The sequence below is a fragment of the Siniperca chuatsi genome, linkage group LG3 (genome assembly GCF_020085105.1).
Source record: "Siniperca chuatsi isolate FFG_IHB_CAS linkage group LG3, ASM2008510v1, whole genome shotgun sequence".
Taxonomy (NCBI): domain Eukaryota; kingdom Metazoa; phylum Chordata; class Actinopteri; order Centrarchiformes; family Sinipercidae; genus Siniperca; species Siniperca chuatsi.
Genome location: NC_058044.1, coordinates 12,147,296 through 12,162,766, shown reverse-complemented (window position 1 = coordinate 12,162,766; position 15,471 = coordinate 12,147,296). Strand labels below are relative to the sequence as shown.

The window sequence follows — 15,471 nt, the reverse complement described above, 5'->3', positions numbered from 1 at the left end:
TATATGATGTTTTTGGATCAATATTACTGCTGTATTAATGTGTATGTTGCATTTTATTGCTGTAGATGTTTAAGGTTGAACTAATTTAAACTACTTTATATACTGTTGGGTAGTTTAAGCTACAGCAATGCATCATATTCTATAAGATCAAAAGGGAGGGGGATTAAATTGTTTATTTCTCAACCCCTAAACATAAACTACATAAAGGAACACTTCATCCTTCAGTTTATCAGAAAAGTTCAAAATCACCAAATTTTGAGATACATGGTTTTCACTGGACTGGAAGGGTATGAAAAACTATAATCTGACACTTAACTAGTGACTAAAGCTGTCAGACAAATGCAGTGGAGTAAAAAGTACAATATTTGCCTCTGAGATGTAGTGGATACCAAATCATATTTGTATTGTTTATTTTCTCAGGGTCCTTTGTGAAAGAAACTGTTGCTGCTAAGACAAGAAATGAGAAGCCTCCATGTCAGATTGTTCCTGTCACTGATGATCCTTTGAGTCCTCCACCTCCAATCTGTCAACAAACCAGGATAGAACACACATCAGACAATTCCTCCTGCTCAACCTAACTAAACCAGGATGGGATACATATCAGAAACCCCCTCCTCTTCCACCTAATGTTTTCTACCTATAAAGCTGTATTACGCCCTCCCACCTAACCCAGTCAGTGGAGGGTCTTACGTGTATGGGCAAGGTGCTGATAATGCCGGGTTTATACACAGAGGGGGTCGGCTTCCTCCACACTCACCTTTTGGTGCATCTGGCTTCCTCCCAGCTCCTCATTGGAGAGATAAACACCACCCAGTGGGCCCGTTTCCTCAAAGCAGCGGCAATCCAACAGGAAATCAAAAGGGTTCCCCTCCTGGCTCAAAGGTTTGATTTTCAAGTGAAATGCCATCTGAAGAGAATAGTGACGGTGACTGAGGAGAGACTGGAGGTGCCACTGATCATGAGACGGATTCAATCCTTTGAACATGTAAGGGTACCAAATGTAAATGAATACCTGTATTAGGAATTCACACATATGCATGCAGTAAATTTTCAGCTTAACGGTGTCTTTCAGTGTTAAAGGTGCCATGTGAAGTTTTCTAGTAAACAACGTTTCTGTTCTACATTCAGTGTTACTCACCAAAGCTCATTGTCTAAAAAACATGTTGAATGTATTTCCTTCCTCATAAAGCATTTACAATCATTTTTCTGTGAGTTGCCTAGTTTTGGAGAAATCAGCCTTAGAGACATCTGCATTTTTTGAATATTGACTCCGGAGAGACAACATTAAAAAGAAGCCGAGTTATCCTGACTTTTAGTCCTTGGTTTGCTACGAAAGGACTGGATCCTACACTTCTCGTAACACAAATCCATCTCTTAACCTCCACGCCTGGTAAACATGCACATATTCCAAACGCTACACCCCCAGTTCGTAACACAGACTTTGTGTCTCCAAACCTGAGATGGGATTTTTTTTTCTTTCAGCCTTGAAAAAGCTTTTCCAGAGCCACAGAAAACTTAATACAACAGTCTTTACAGGCGGAATAGGACTAACCATGACGAGAAAACTGATCTTGATGTGTACAATCTGTGGAGTGCTCCTTTAATTACAAATACCCTAAGCCTGCAAAATTAAAAATCAGGCCATAACCAAAACTTGACGTGCAAAATATTTGATAAAAACAAATACTGATCCTGTAAGTTTTCTCTGCTTGCCACTCGACCTGCATCTACAGCTTCAGCAGTCAAATCTGCACCACAGTACGGAGTATCTCCTTCACTACAAATCCCTACAAGCCCGCCTGGGGGCAAGTCATTTCTACCAGTGTTCTCTGTTTTGGCAAGCTTATCAACGTGCAACTGCAGCTTATTATTTACATGATCTTCTACAAAGGAACCTGCAAACATGACAAACGGTATGAGTGGTGCTGATATCAGTAGTTTATTGTATGTTAAGTCCAACACATTCAAAATAAAAAGGAAAAAACAAAACAAAACTCAAAAAAAAAAAAAAAAAAAAATTCTCCACCTGCAACACTTTTGTACTAGCAACAAGTAAGGGGTAAACACAGTAAAATTAAGATGGCAGCCAACTGTTTACCACACCTGCTAAAGCTGAGGATGTACTTCTATTTCCATTTAAAAAGGACTGGAATGATTCACAAAGAGGATCCACTCTACTGCATCTTCAACCACAGGAAAATAAAATGTACAGATTTTCTCTTTTCTTTTGAGGATCCTTTAAAATTTGGAAAGGGGCGGGTCATTGAAAACCTCAGTGGAAAAATAATAACTATCCAACCGTAAATTTGTATGCTCAAACATTTTTACCACCACTACAATGTAAAAGCACAGATTGGTCCGAAAGCATGACGGCTCTTCTTCGCCACTGTCTTCACTGACCATTGTTGTAAAAAGTATGATTGCAGTTAAGTGCCCGTGTTAAGCAATTACCTGACAAATAAACATTCGGGGTAGAGGCACCCATAAGAACCGTCAGTTAAAAACACTCAAAGACCAAATAGCTGTAATTCTTCTGTAATATTAGGTCAAAGACTGTCTCTCTATTTAAAACTATTCTCACATCTGAAAATATTTAATCTTAACTACAAGGGAGAGTAGCCAAGCATGACTAGAAAACTACATAAAATATGCCATGTCTATACATCAAATATTGTTGTTACTGCAAGAGTAAATATTAATTCATGCTGATAACAAGATGAGCACTAATATTTTATTTTTTTTCATTACCAGATGAGAAATTTGGAGAGAGGCTGTGTTCAAACTGACAGATTGTCCCAGAAATGTTGGGAATAGTGCAATACCACCAGACAAGGAAGACCTCATTAATATATTTGTCCAGAAAAATGCTACATCGATTTCACTTCCCATTTCAGTGCAAGATAAAAAATAAAAAAAAAGGTAACATCTCATGTTGTCCTTTCCAGCTGAAACCAAAAGGTCTTCCCTCCCTACTGAGTGGTAAAAAGAAAATACACTAGAGGACAAGGAGATGACTACTATGGCATTCAGATTAGACTCTCCTAGAATGGAAAAATAAATGAATAAAATAAGCACAATGAATAATCAGCATATGAAAATACAAATGCATAAACAGCTAGAAAAGTGAGCACAATTATTTGCTAGTCTGTAGGCTGTAACTATGGCCAGCCCACCCACACAGATCATTACAAAATTGCTGCTGAGAAAAGAACAGTCTGACAACTTTTGAGTCCAGGGATTAACCCAAGTGCTGCCATGAGTCGCAAAAACTATGGTCAGACTCAAAGTAAGGATCAACAGCATCTGAAACACACAGACATTTACTTGTTCCAAACTGCAAACCTTAGTTCATTGAAATCACGGTTGTGTAGAGAGCTATGACATGTTAAACCAGGGACCAAGCATTTCACTGTCACCATCTTTAATGTACCATTTTTTTTTTTTTTTTGGGGGGGGGGGGTAGTTCTTCAGATGCACTTCTTAACCATTTAACGTCAAACTGAACTCGAGGCACCTATTGTCTCTACAAAACCCAGAACAGACAATACAAAACAAATGTACAAAACTCACAACAGATCATCTTAGGTAGTAAACAGTATGGAAAAAAGTAAATATGCACCTGAAAAACTTAAATCTTGTGAATACTGCAATTTTTTTTTGTATCTCCCAGAAGACAATAGTTCAAAATGAGCAGCTCCGCATTAGGAGGCGGCGAGCCTCAACCGCTTTACACTTTAGTAAGACTGGAAAAGGTGAAATAGAAGGCACCATCATGCTCTTAAAGTCGAGAGAGAAATGAAAATATACACAGAAAACAAAACATACAGTAAATTATGATTTTTGCTGTACATTTATTCTGTTACTCCGCACTTAAGACAGGAAGGGAGGGAAGAGGGAGGGACGTGTCATCCATCCCAGTTTCACGGTCTAGCTGGCAGGGAAAAACATGAAGAAAAACAAACTTGGAATCAAAAGAAAAACAGAGCGAGCAGCCACCATTACCACCACTCTTCTATTGTTCAACTTTGTTTCTTGTTTATCCTTTGTCTCCCCACTCATTTGGTGAAAGTCCAGGATTTGAGCGTTTGTTTTTTTTATTTGATTTATAAATGAGGAAAAATATAATGTAGATTTGCTTGTCATCTTGTCCATCCAGCAGTAATTGAAGCGTAGTTTTGGGTCAAAAGTGTGAAAAGTACATTGGTCACAGCAGACAGGCTGTAAGCGAGGCCTGCCCCGGTAAGTCGTATCACTTTGAGACAAAACAGGTCTCTCCAGCTGCGTTCCGAGCATGGATGTCAATGCAATACGACAAAAGTACCCATTAGTGCATATTGATGAGTGCATTATGCAATTTTGAAGCAGTGGTCTCTCAAAAAGGAAAAAAGTAAAAGGCAAGCTTTTCCCCTGGAACTGCACAAATTTTGCATCTCACTCTTTTCCAACAGTAACGGGCAGAAAACTACCATATAAAATGTGCAATAGAGGGATTTCGTGAAGCAGCGCCCCAGTTAAGTCAAGGCATATAATCTCTTTTCAAATGATGGGCTGTATTGTCGTAGTTAAAAGTCTTATCAGTCCCTCCTAATGTGGCAGATTACTCCTGGTTGGTTTGCCTTTTTTCACGAATTTACAAATTAAAGTTTGTGAATTCTTGAGATACCTGAAAAGGATGCTCAGCTCACAACTAATAAGCGAAATTTTTTGTTTGCTTATTTTGTTTTGTCTATTTCACAAACAAATGGTTGACAGGCTGTGTCACATTCCAAAGCAAAGAGGGAACAAAAAATAAAAAAAACAAAACAAAACAAAAAAACCCAAATATATACGTTTATACATGAAGATTTCTTTTCGTTAACGAGAACGGTTGATGAAGAACACTGTACTACTTCCACACTGCAGGTGGTGCTCTTCTCAGCGGCGCTGTGTCGTGAAGCGACCCTCTCCCTGGCCACCAGAGCCTCGTCCGGAGCCCATGCCAGGTTTGGGGGCCATGCCGCCTCGAGGTGGTGGTCCCCTCCCGTCACGTTCACGCATCATTCCACTTCCCACGATGCCTCTTGAACCTCCGGGGCCTCGGTCATTGCGCCTCATGTCCCGACGCTCTTCTCCTCCACCACGGGTCTCTCGTTCACGCACCGCCCTCGTCTTCTTCTCCTCCACATTCAGACGCACCTCTCCTCGAAACATGATGGGCTGCAGGGAGAAAAGCAAGGTCACTACAGGATAAACCAGGACCTAATATTTCCCTGTCTATTTCACAACCCACATCATTCACTGGTTTGCACACAACGTTGCTAATCTGTGCCAGACCCTATGTAAGCACTGCTCTGTGTCACATTAGTCTGACCTGACAAGTTCTGTGTCCCTGCCAGCGAAACAATTTAATCTCTGAGGCTGTGTCCAGACCGACTTTAGCCCTGCATGAAAAAACTCAGCCCCCTCATTCATTTGAATGAGGCCAGTCCGGCATCTCAGTGGGGGTGCCAACACAGGAAGCAACACGCACCCTCCAACGCAGCCCCTTGTGTTGTTTTACACGCAGGGCTGTTTTCGGTCTAACGCCCACTTAGGCATTGCTGTGTTAACCTGCTGTTACTGTTTGGTCACTCACATATCTAACACCCAGGTTCTTAAAGGGCAGTTACTTGGATATTGGTAGATAGCTTTTCTATAGATTTCTAGAGCGTCAGCTGCCTTTTGGACTGGGATATTTCGTGTAGAAAATCTGTTGCAACAGTATTATCTATGACAGACAAAACACAGCCTCCTCATTCGTGTCAATGATTTCCACCACACTGGGGTTAAGAAAAAAAGTTGATCCTGGCTCAACTTTTGCCACAATGGCAGATCAAATATGTGCAGGCAACCATCCCAGTTAGAATACTTTATAAGATGTACAGCAGCATTGTGCCAATCTACTGTTTTGGAGAAAATTATTGCTACAGTAATAGCTTTCCAGGGTTGAAACATCCTGCCTTAAAGTAGTATAAACCACTGTGTGGTGTCTTGGCATTTGATGAGCCTTCGAACTGCACTTCCTAGTTCATATTTTATCTTACCTGCAGCTCCTTGTGTTTTTTCTTTTGTTTGTTTTTCAAACTGAACATAGATATCTGTTAACAAGCTCGATTTGTTACTGACATGAAAATGTATTATATATAAATATAAAAAGTATTCTAACAGACAGTGGCTTTAATTATTTCATGTCCTGTGGGGGTGTATCCCTATTGTGTCAGATTCGGGATCAGGCTAATTGTAGAAATGTGTGTCACCAAACCACCACCAAAAGAATGAAAGTGGGTAATGAAATGTCAATACATGCCCCTTCTACCTTGGCCCCCAGGATTCTTTGCACAGGATCAGAGTCGTCAAAGACCACAAATCCAAAGTTGGGCAACTTCCCACCAACGCCCTTGGTGTTGATCCGTAGCTCCACAACATTTCCATATGCTGCAAGAAAAAAAGATGTGTAATATAACTAATACTTATTCACACTCAAAAACAGCTTTGGATGTTTTTTTTTGTTTTTTTTATCTACACAGTGTTGCTTTTTGAGGAAACGTACTCATGAAGAACTCTTTCAACTCGCTCTCGTCAATGTCATGTGGGAGGTTGCCAACAAAAAGCTGGTGGCTGTCTGGGTACCGGACAATTCGCCTGCTGTCCATGTCACCAGAGTCGGCATCTCCCCTGCCACCTGCAGGTCAGAACAACAGGCAGAAAAACATGAGATCAGCTCACATTAATTATTTGCATTAAAATCCAAGAAGGTAAAATTCCTGGCATCAAACTCATGCCAAGTGTAAGAAGACAATGACTGAATAATATTCTCAGTAATCAAAGAATAATCATGAAAGGATTCATTTAGATGTGACTTTAAACCGTTATGTTTACCTTTGTTAACAAAACTCAAGTGTGGTTTTCCCGTTTGTAACTCCGAAGATGCAACACCATCTAATAGTGACAGAGACATGCAAGGTGTAAGAATAAGCTAAATGAAAAGCTAAAAAAATAAGTGATTAACCCTTAATCTGGCTAATGAGCGTTGGCATTACCAGGTCTGGGACCCCGTGGAATGAAGGCCGGTCTGTCACGTGTGCGCTGGTCTCTGGGCCGAAGAGGTGCAGTCTGTGTCTCCGGCTTGGTTTCAACTCTGGGCTGTGTGGGGGAGGATTGTCACACACACACACACACACACACACAAACAAAAAAAACAAAAACAAAAAAAAGACTAAATGAACCACACATCTTTTTCATCATTGCTTTTACATGGTCCTCCAGAGAAATCAGTTTAAGTCACCCTGCCTGAGCTGGTAATGTGATTTAGTCTCAAGTCACGTTCCTGCAATGCAAATTGCTTAGGATAATTAAAAACAGAATTACAGCTTCCTTTTGAGCGCATTTTTGTCCCCTTTACCCATTTTATTTTATTGTGAAATCATATATTTGTATTGTATATTTGTCAATAACATTCAAGCTGTAGGTTTGATTAAAATTCTAAATGACTATCTTTCCCTTGTGTGTTTTTGTTGTTGATGTAGTAGTTCACATCAACAATTAATTTCTGCCAACGATTTACACCACTTAAGGGACAGTTCACCCCAAAATCCAAACTACAGCACTACAGGTAAGAGGAAAAATATGCAGTTTGGATTTTGGGGTGAACTGTTCCTTTAAGGCTGTCTCTGCTTAGTATTGGATTGACCAACGTCCATTAACGGACACATATACGACCGCCTGCCAATGACCTTCCTCACCAATCTTGGGCTTTAGCAAAAGTAAATTTGAATTGATTTTTGACCAAGTGCACCACCTTTTAAACAAGGCCTTGTTTGACTATAGAGAGGTAGTGTTGGTTAATATGACAATATTGTATACATCATGAGATGATATACATTTTTCTACTGTCAGAGAATATTTCATACCGTTTATAGCGAAATATCTGTTGATTTAATATGTCTATGTATCCCCCCACTGTGGGCAATATTGAAAATCAGTGAGCAGAACTGTTTTGTGGCAACAACATTTTTATATGATTTTTGTATTAATATCATTAAGGGTGCTCCGATTGATCAGCCACCGATCATTATCGGCCCATATTCGTTATAAATACTTTGACTGGTGGTGAGCTGATCAGATGATACAATGCTGCCTACGTATATTAATGGTCGGCGACCCATTTTAGCGTGCGACCAAGAGACGTTAACAAGTATTACGTTAGAAGACGCAGACACGGTGGACTTTCCAAGCAACGTTAAAGCAACAGTGAACACACCTGTTGGTGCAGAGGTCATTCAGTACCACGTTTGTTTCGATAGGCTACGTCATTAACAACAAGCCTCCTCCACACACAGCTCACCTGCTGTTGTGAAAACGGAATAGCGGGTAAAAAAATAAAAATAAAATAAAAATAAAAAACTTGTGTTACTTGTGTTTTTTGGGCGACTTTATAAAACCTACCGCTGACCAAGAAAGTCAACAGAGCAGACACATACAGCCTGTATGTCCCTGTATGATAGAGCAAGAGAGAAAGAGACTGGCTGGGCAAGCCGGTGTGTGCGCGCATTAATGAGACAGAGGTGTAGGTGTGTGCATATGTAGAGAAGAGAGAACCGAAGAGAAAAGTAAGGTGAGCAGATTAAAGTAGTTTGTGAGTAAACACTAAAATAAGGTGGAGAATTAAGTAGAATTTAAATGGTGAAATAAGAAATAACCTATTAGAAATAGAAATATACCCCTCCTCCCGGCCACAGTTACACTCATTCTGTGGGAAACACTGTATATATTTGTTAAGCTCTAAGCTGCTCCCAATAACCAAGCATAGGTCATATGGTTTAAGTTGTGTCTTGAAGAAAGTTACACCTCTAAGAAGAGACAGTGGAATACATTGCCCGCCAATAAATAGACAGCTCACGATACTTTTGCATCTCTTAACTTTAATACTTTGTATACATTGTTAAGAATAGTTAAATAAATAAAAGCTACACAATAAATAGAAGGCTTCATATAGATCCTATGATCAGTATTGGTCCATACTGCTTCCAGAGATCGATGATTGGCCCCAAAAATCCTGATCGGAGCACCCGTAAAATGTGATAAAGTACCTTGTTTTCCCCCCCAGGTATTTTATTCACTTGATTATGAAAAAAAAAAAAAAGACACCTAGAGAATCTGGTTATTTTATCCATTTTCTAATTTGATTTTCCAGAAAATGTGCTTCAAAATTCAAGGCAAAGTGATATGGCAATATAAAATTACATATACCGAGGGGTTTTCAATAATATCGCCTATTCCTATAGGAAGGCATGCTTATATAATCAAAGCCCGTTTAAACTGCTGTACAAATCTTCCATAAAAACTTTAAGTCTGAGCAAGTCTTGAAATCATGAGACTGGAAAACAGTACATGGGCTACAACATGCTTTCATAAAGTCTTTGCGAAAGGACATTTCTTAAAGAAATAAATAAAGACACTATAAACACCACAACCCTTTTCAGAAAACCTACCCCTGCTGGTACACATGTAGAGTGAATTTTCTTTATTTTGGGACTCTGCTGTCTGAAAAGTGCAAACCCTAATGTTCCTAAATACGGCACAGAACTCAGTTCTGTCAAAAGGTGCTTCTCACACAAACTCAAAAAAATAAAAAAAAAATAAAAAATCTACTGCTGCTATTAACCATCTAATCTTTAATGCAATGTACGTTTGAAATAAACATTGTGGTAGACTCCTATATAGTGACCCATTTCTATTGTGCTCTTTTACAGTTTATTTTATTAGAAAAATTCAAATTTGTTATATTTTGCATGAATTTCATGTCTAGTAGTAGTTGTTTACCTGTGAGCTTGGCGCTTTAACAACATGAGGTGAGATTCCAGAGGAGGCGACTGTGCCGGTAGGAGGCAGGTTTTTACTGGTCACTGAGGCCCACGAGGAAGTCTGTGAGGGATGCAGTAATGCATTGTTAGGGCTGCAACATAGGGCTAACCGCATAACCGTGGTCATGTGATGCCTACCGCGGGGTTGAGCTCATTACCTTCATCACCGCAAATTATTATTATTTTTTCCAATCTATTGGAAGAGGGTAAATCTCATGTTATTCCATTGCGCAATGCGTTTGAGATCAGAGCTGTCACACACGCCCAGTCAGGAATATAGCCTCTGATTGGTCGACAGACTCAACCCAAGGAATCATGAGATTGACAGTGGACGGCTAACAATAACGTTTTTTAAACACGGAAAAATGGATAAATAGTCACAGAAGACATTCAGTTTTGGATTTATCACTGTTATAAGAGTAGCGTAGCTCCTTTAAGGAATAGGGCAGTGCGTAATGTGTGTGCGTAGCTACTGTGTGGTTGAGCAAGTGAGAGTGAGCGGCAGAAAAGTGACTGTGAATGCAAGTGGAGCAGAGGAAAAGGTTAACAGTGAAGTTGTAAATCTGGCAGTAAATGTACAGTGTAGGTTACAGTGTGTTAATAAATGCTGCAGCTTCTCAAGACCAAATAAAGTCTTGTCTATTTCACAACTGCTAGAAAAGTGAAGGTAGTTAGCCCCGAAGTAAGAATCCACTTCCGCCCTGGAGGGAAAAAAAACATCTCCCCTGTGCTTCCCGACAACAGTTTGAAGCTAAGCAGGAAAGGCTAACACTGTAACCTACACTGTACATTTATTGCCAGATTCACAACTTTACTGCTAACCTTTTCCTTTGCTCGCTACCTACACACATTATGCACTGCCCTATTCCTTAAAGGAGCTACGCTACTCTTATAACAACATCATTATGGATTTATTTTACAGAGACATCAGTCTTACCTTGGGAGGCTCCTGGGTGTTTGGTGGGGACTCCACAGGGACCGGTGAAGGTGCTTTCTCCTCCATCTCTTCCAGAACCTTCTCATCTGCTTCAGGCTTTATCTCCTCTACTTTGGGCTCTGGTTCAGGCTCCGGCTCGGGTTCTGGAGCTGGCTCCTCCATGGGCTCCTCTACTCCATTACTACAGAGCACAAATCAGCATGCTGTCACATCCACAGAAGTTTAAAAAGCAAAATCCTTCATGCTTGATCAATAAAAAGGGAAACACACTAATATATATTATTGATGTTATGATGAAGTTTTAGCATACGTGACAGGATGAGTTTCGTAATAGGTGGTGCTGTTAGGGCTTTCTTGAAGTGGCTCAGGGGACGGCTGCCTCTCCTCTTGCTCCTCCTCAACTTCCTCCTCTGATTCTAAGTAAGAGAAAATAAACAAATTGAGAAGTTATTTCCATCAACACCCTCATTTAACCACGAAACCACCACTAAAAACTGTATGGGATATTTGTGACCATCTTACCCTCATCAAGCTCAGCTTCAGAGTCTCCAAAAACCTCATCCTCGTAACGGAAGATGTCATTGTGGACATAGAACTTGTTTGCCACCGAACCCTAAGGAAATTTGTCATGCAAACAAAAAGAAAATCCACACAAATTTCAGTGTTCAAGAGTTTTAAAAATAAAAACCCAACCACATATTAAATTGAAGGATCACACTGGCACACTTTCATATTTTGAGTAATTTCATTAAAGCAACTGCAACTCATCTCCTGTTATCAGGTCTATTTGAGCCAATAAGACAACCAAAATATATATATTTACAGTTAATAATTAAGCCATAAATCTCAGGAAATAATTATTTGTTACTGTTATCACTTGAGCTTGATGCCTGTTAATAGTACTGTAAGTAGAGGTACTCACCTCTGGTGCAAGCACAAAAGTTTGCATAAACTTCCTCATGGGCTGACCATTGTTGGACAGTTCTCCAAGGACTTGCACCACCACTCCATCACTCAGTGTGGCATGGGCATCCACATGCCTGATCTTTGTGTGGCATTCACTAAACTGCAGGGACATGACCTTCTTGTGGATTTCCTGAGAGATGCAGAGACAAGTGGATAACCAAAAAAATAAGTAGCTATAAGCTAATAAGTAAGTACCAGAGTAGCTTAAATTTCCAGTTCCCGTCCAATTTTTTCACAATTGAGAATGACTTCCGGATGGGAGCCGAAACGTCTTGATTCTGAAAACAGTGTCCAGATGACTACGACTGAAACCTTTTCTACGATAGAACACTCCTGGACGAATGAGGGACTACACCGCCCAAAAAAATAAACGAAGAGAAAGGGAGGGGACAAATTGATCAAAAAGCAACATAGACTAAAAGATATTTCCTGTTTTTCATTTTTTTCTGCCATTTTGCATTTAAACAATTATGACCACAATCATTCAGGTTACTGTTGACTGGATCCTTCAAGTTCCAACACAAAAAAGCTCATACCATTATCTTGAAAAGCAAACTTGTACTTTCAGAATACTTTTGTTGCTATGTTACAAAACTATGTTGATAATTCCCATTTAATTCAAGGTTTACGGATTTCAGCCAGTGTGTTGTTTACTTTCACAGTCATTACTAAGCTCAACCTTAAAAGCAGTGTGATGATACATATTTTCATATTTGACATTATTATTATTATTATTATTATTATGTACTGTATATTTGACATATTTTGACAGATTCAAGCAACAGAAATACTGATATATGGATATATAAGGCTGTTACAAAAAAAGGTAGGAAGTTTTATTACTATGTGACAATCATATCAGCAATGTTTCCTCCTACATTTATTCCTTCCTCAAATGCTGTTAAGGATTCATTTTGTGCCATGTTCAATTTCATTACAACGCAAACTATTTTGTCAACCCCATGAATGATCTTGTACCAGAGACCTACTACATAGTATTTTCAATGTGAATCTTCATTAATGGACTATAGTACTTACCGCTTGCCCATACACCGCTTCCGCCAGCTTCCCACTTGGGTCAAGTCCTCCATGAACATAGGAAGAATTCCTTCCATAGAACCTAACAGCACAACAATATGACAGTTAAAATATTACCAACACCTACAGATTTAGTGTCTACCACATCACATTTCAGTAATTACCTGTGCAGGAAATCTGGCGCCTTGTTTAAGAGTGTGTAATACTGCCTCACAAACTCCCGCCCTACAAGCAGGGGACTTGGCTTCTCCATCACCATTTCTTTGGTAAACAATATTAAGTGCTGAAACAGAAGATTAACAAGGATTTAATTGTAATAATGCAATCTAGAAATAGGAGTTTAGACACATATATACAATCAGTTTATTAGGTACACTTAGCTAAAAACAGGTGATGAATTAAACTTCATGTTGATTTTGGAGGCTCTGTAGTTTTTGGTGCTGATTAATTGTATTGCATTATACTGAGAGTTACTTATATTTTATCCTAATATTTTATTAAAACATGACGACAAAGTTGAAACAACACCTTTCCAAAACAGTTGTTTTTGTATTAGACTATTAGTTCAAGTTAGGTGTACCTAATGAATTGGCAACTGAGTGTAGGAGACAATTACTTTGAAAATTAAGCTTAAGAGTCACTTGGACTTAACATTACATGAATAGTTTGAGGTCAGGCCATTTTAAGGAAGTCCATATTTGTACACATGAACGTTTATTGTGCCTCAGGTAAACAACATAGATGTGTTTGAGCAGCAAGTACAGGAAGTACAAAGAGTGAATTAATACGTTTTACTTTTTGTCTGATTAGGCCAGTGTTTTATCTGACCCAAAGGCAAGACAGCTGACAGTTTAGCTAGCTGGCTAACACACCAGCTAACATTCAACTGCGCCATCACGTTCATCCAATGAGACAAAGAGGTAAACCGGCTGTAGATAAAAAAGGGAAGCGACTGATGCAGACGTTCAAGTTAGGCAGCGGAGAAAACTAACTTTACGACAATTAAATCCTTCTTCTAAAAGTATACATTACATACATGTGTTACACACATCTGTGCATCCCTTTGTAAATAAGTGGCCTGCTGTACGAGTTAGGCCTTTCATGTCTAACGTTATGCTAACAACATTTTGCCATTTCTCACATTTGTCGCATGTTCTTCAGCCATATAACGTGACAGATTTATAATGTACATCATATGTTGCTGTCCTTGATATTTCAGGAGCACTGTGCGCCTACACTATCTGCGAGGTCAACGTTATACAGACTGAAAAAAAGGGAATATTAATTCAAAACTGCCGGCCTCTTCGCTGTCATCTTAAAAGGCTAACGCTAGCCCGGCAAACAGAAAAGCAACATTGCTAGTTAGCTAGCTAACATTAGCTCTAGCTAACTTGTGGCGTCGTCGTTTTTCCTTCAGCCGGTGGTCACTTTTGCAATTATGCGGGAGGAACATATTTGACGAAACACATTGGCGTTTCGGTCAACACAGAAAAATGGACAACTGTCAAGATGTTAACTTACTTTGCTACACTTTCACACAAAACTCGCCCGCTGATTGTAAGTGGGGAAAACCATCAAGCTGACATAACGTTGAGCCCGGCGATAGCCATTGTAACGTTAGTGCACCAATAAAGTATGTCCATGTTATCACAGCGAGACTCCGAAATTGACAATATCAACTACGTTATTAATTTATAATTAAAGGGATCACAATCGTTACAACCGTAGGCAATATAAAGCTTACTCAAACTTATGAATAAAATCAACCCCAACTTACACTGTCGAACCATTATCAATGAAACAAGTTGAGTGCTATGCTAGTTCAAAGAAAACAAAGGAAGGCAGATTTGAGAAATTTAGTTGATACGCGTAATTTTTAGCTATATAGCTAAAGTGGGCTATTTACAGTAGAGACACACCTAGTTGGCAACTTCGAATGACTAATGCCTGTCTATCGAGTAGTCGTGGTTTTGACCAGACAATGCAGCTAACATTAGCTGATACGGTTAACGTTAGCTTGTCAGCCGTCTCATAGCTGACTTAGCTTGGAGGATGGCTAACTTACCTTATGAAAGACCTATCTATGTAGACAGAAATATTTGTAATAAATAACTACGAGTAACTGGCTGTAAACTGTTGTGAAATATCCCAGGTGTATATTGTGATATTTCCCACGCTTCACTAACCAACAGTTTATGATCTCTGCTGTACCAGAGATTGAAGTTTTAAAGTGATAGGTTCTATTTATTGTTTTACCCCTGCAATCTGGGGCAGGGAACCCCCATCACAAAGATTCAGCCAATGGTCTGTTTACACTAGGCAACATAAATTATGACGCCAAACAAATAACTCCGCCCCCCAAACTTTCTACTAATGCTACCACAAAACCATTTTTACACTTGACTTACTGTAGTAGTATTGATTATCACACTCATGTTGTCTTGCATAATACTTCTTATTATTCTTTGGTGCCTTTTTAGCTCACCCTTTATATTACAAATACAGTTTTTGCATTGATACGTGTGTAATTTTATGTAGTGTCCTGCGTTTTAATACAATTTGCATGCATTTGCATATTTTATGAAATATTCCTGAAAATGGCCCTTTTGGTACACATCTCCTCCTACAGTTTTAAAGGGCCACTCCACC

The 15,471-nt window shown here is 39.3% G+C and overlaps 1 protein-coding gene across 8 annotated transcripts; it reads right to left on the bottom strand.

Moving 5' to 3' along the window:
• Positions 1 to 1,916: 1,916 nt before the first annotated feature.
• Positions 1,917 to 15,071, bottom strand: g3bp2a (G3BP stress granule assembly factor 2a). 8 transcript variants are annotated; one of them, XM_044191691.1, is made up of 13 exons: positions 14,888 to 15,068; positions 12,987 to 13,105; positions 12,823 to 12,904; positions 11,741 to 11,914; positions 11,341 to 11,431; positions 11,129 to 11,234; positions 10,819 to 10,999; positions 9,841 to 9,942; positions 7,059 to 7,161; positions 6,898 to 6,957; positions 6,569 to 6,700; positions 6,326 to 6,453; positions 1,917 to 5,196 (listed from the first exon to the last, which is right to left on the bottom strand). In XM_044191691.1, exons 2-13 carry the CDS (start codon positions 13,079 to 13,081, stop codon positions 4,915 to 4,917), a joined length of 1,536 nt encoding a protein of 511 aa, XP_044047626.1. In that variant the 5' UTR covers positions 13,082 to 13,105; positions 14,888 to 15,068; the 3' UTR covers positions 1,917 to 4,914. The 8 variants fall into 8 exon arrangements, with proteins under 8 accessions (XP_044047626.1, XP_044047628.1, XP_044047627.1 ...); XM_044191693.1 differs by having other exon boundaries at positions 6,335 to 6,453; positions 14,888 to 15,067; XM_044191692.1 differs by lacking the exon at positions 14,888 to 15,068 and adding an exon at positions 14,344 to 14,500.
• Positions 15,072 to 15,471: the final 400 nt, after the last annotated feature.

Coding starts and splice junctions, on each gene's coding strand:
- g3bp2a (XM_044191691.1), bottom strand. CDS start 13,081: ATGGTGATGGAGAAGCCAAGTCCCCTGCTTGTAGGGCGGGAGTTTGTG. Junction 7,162..9,840: donor TTAAAGCGCCAAGCTCACAG/GTAAACAACTAC, acceptor TCCCCCACACAG/CCCAGAGTTGAAACCAAGCC. Junction 6,958..7,058: donor TCCACGGGGTCCCAGACCTG/GTAATGCCAACG, acceptor TGTCACTATTAG/ATGGTGTTGCATCTTCGGAG.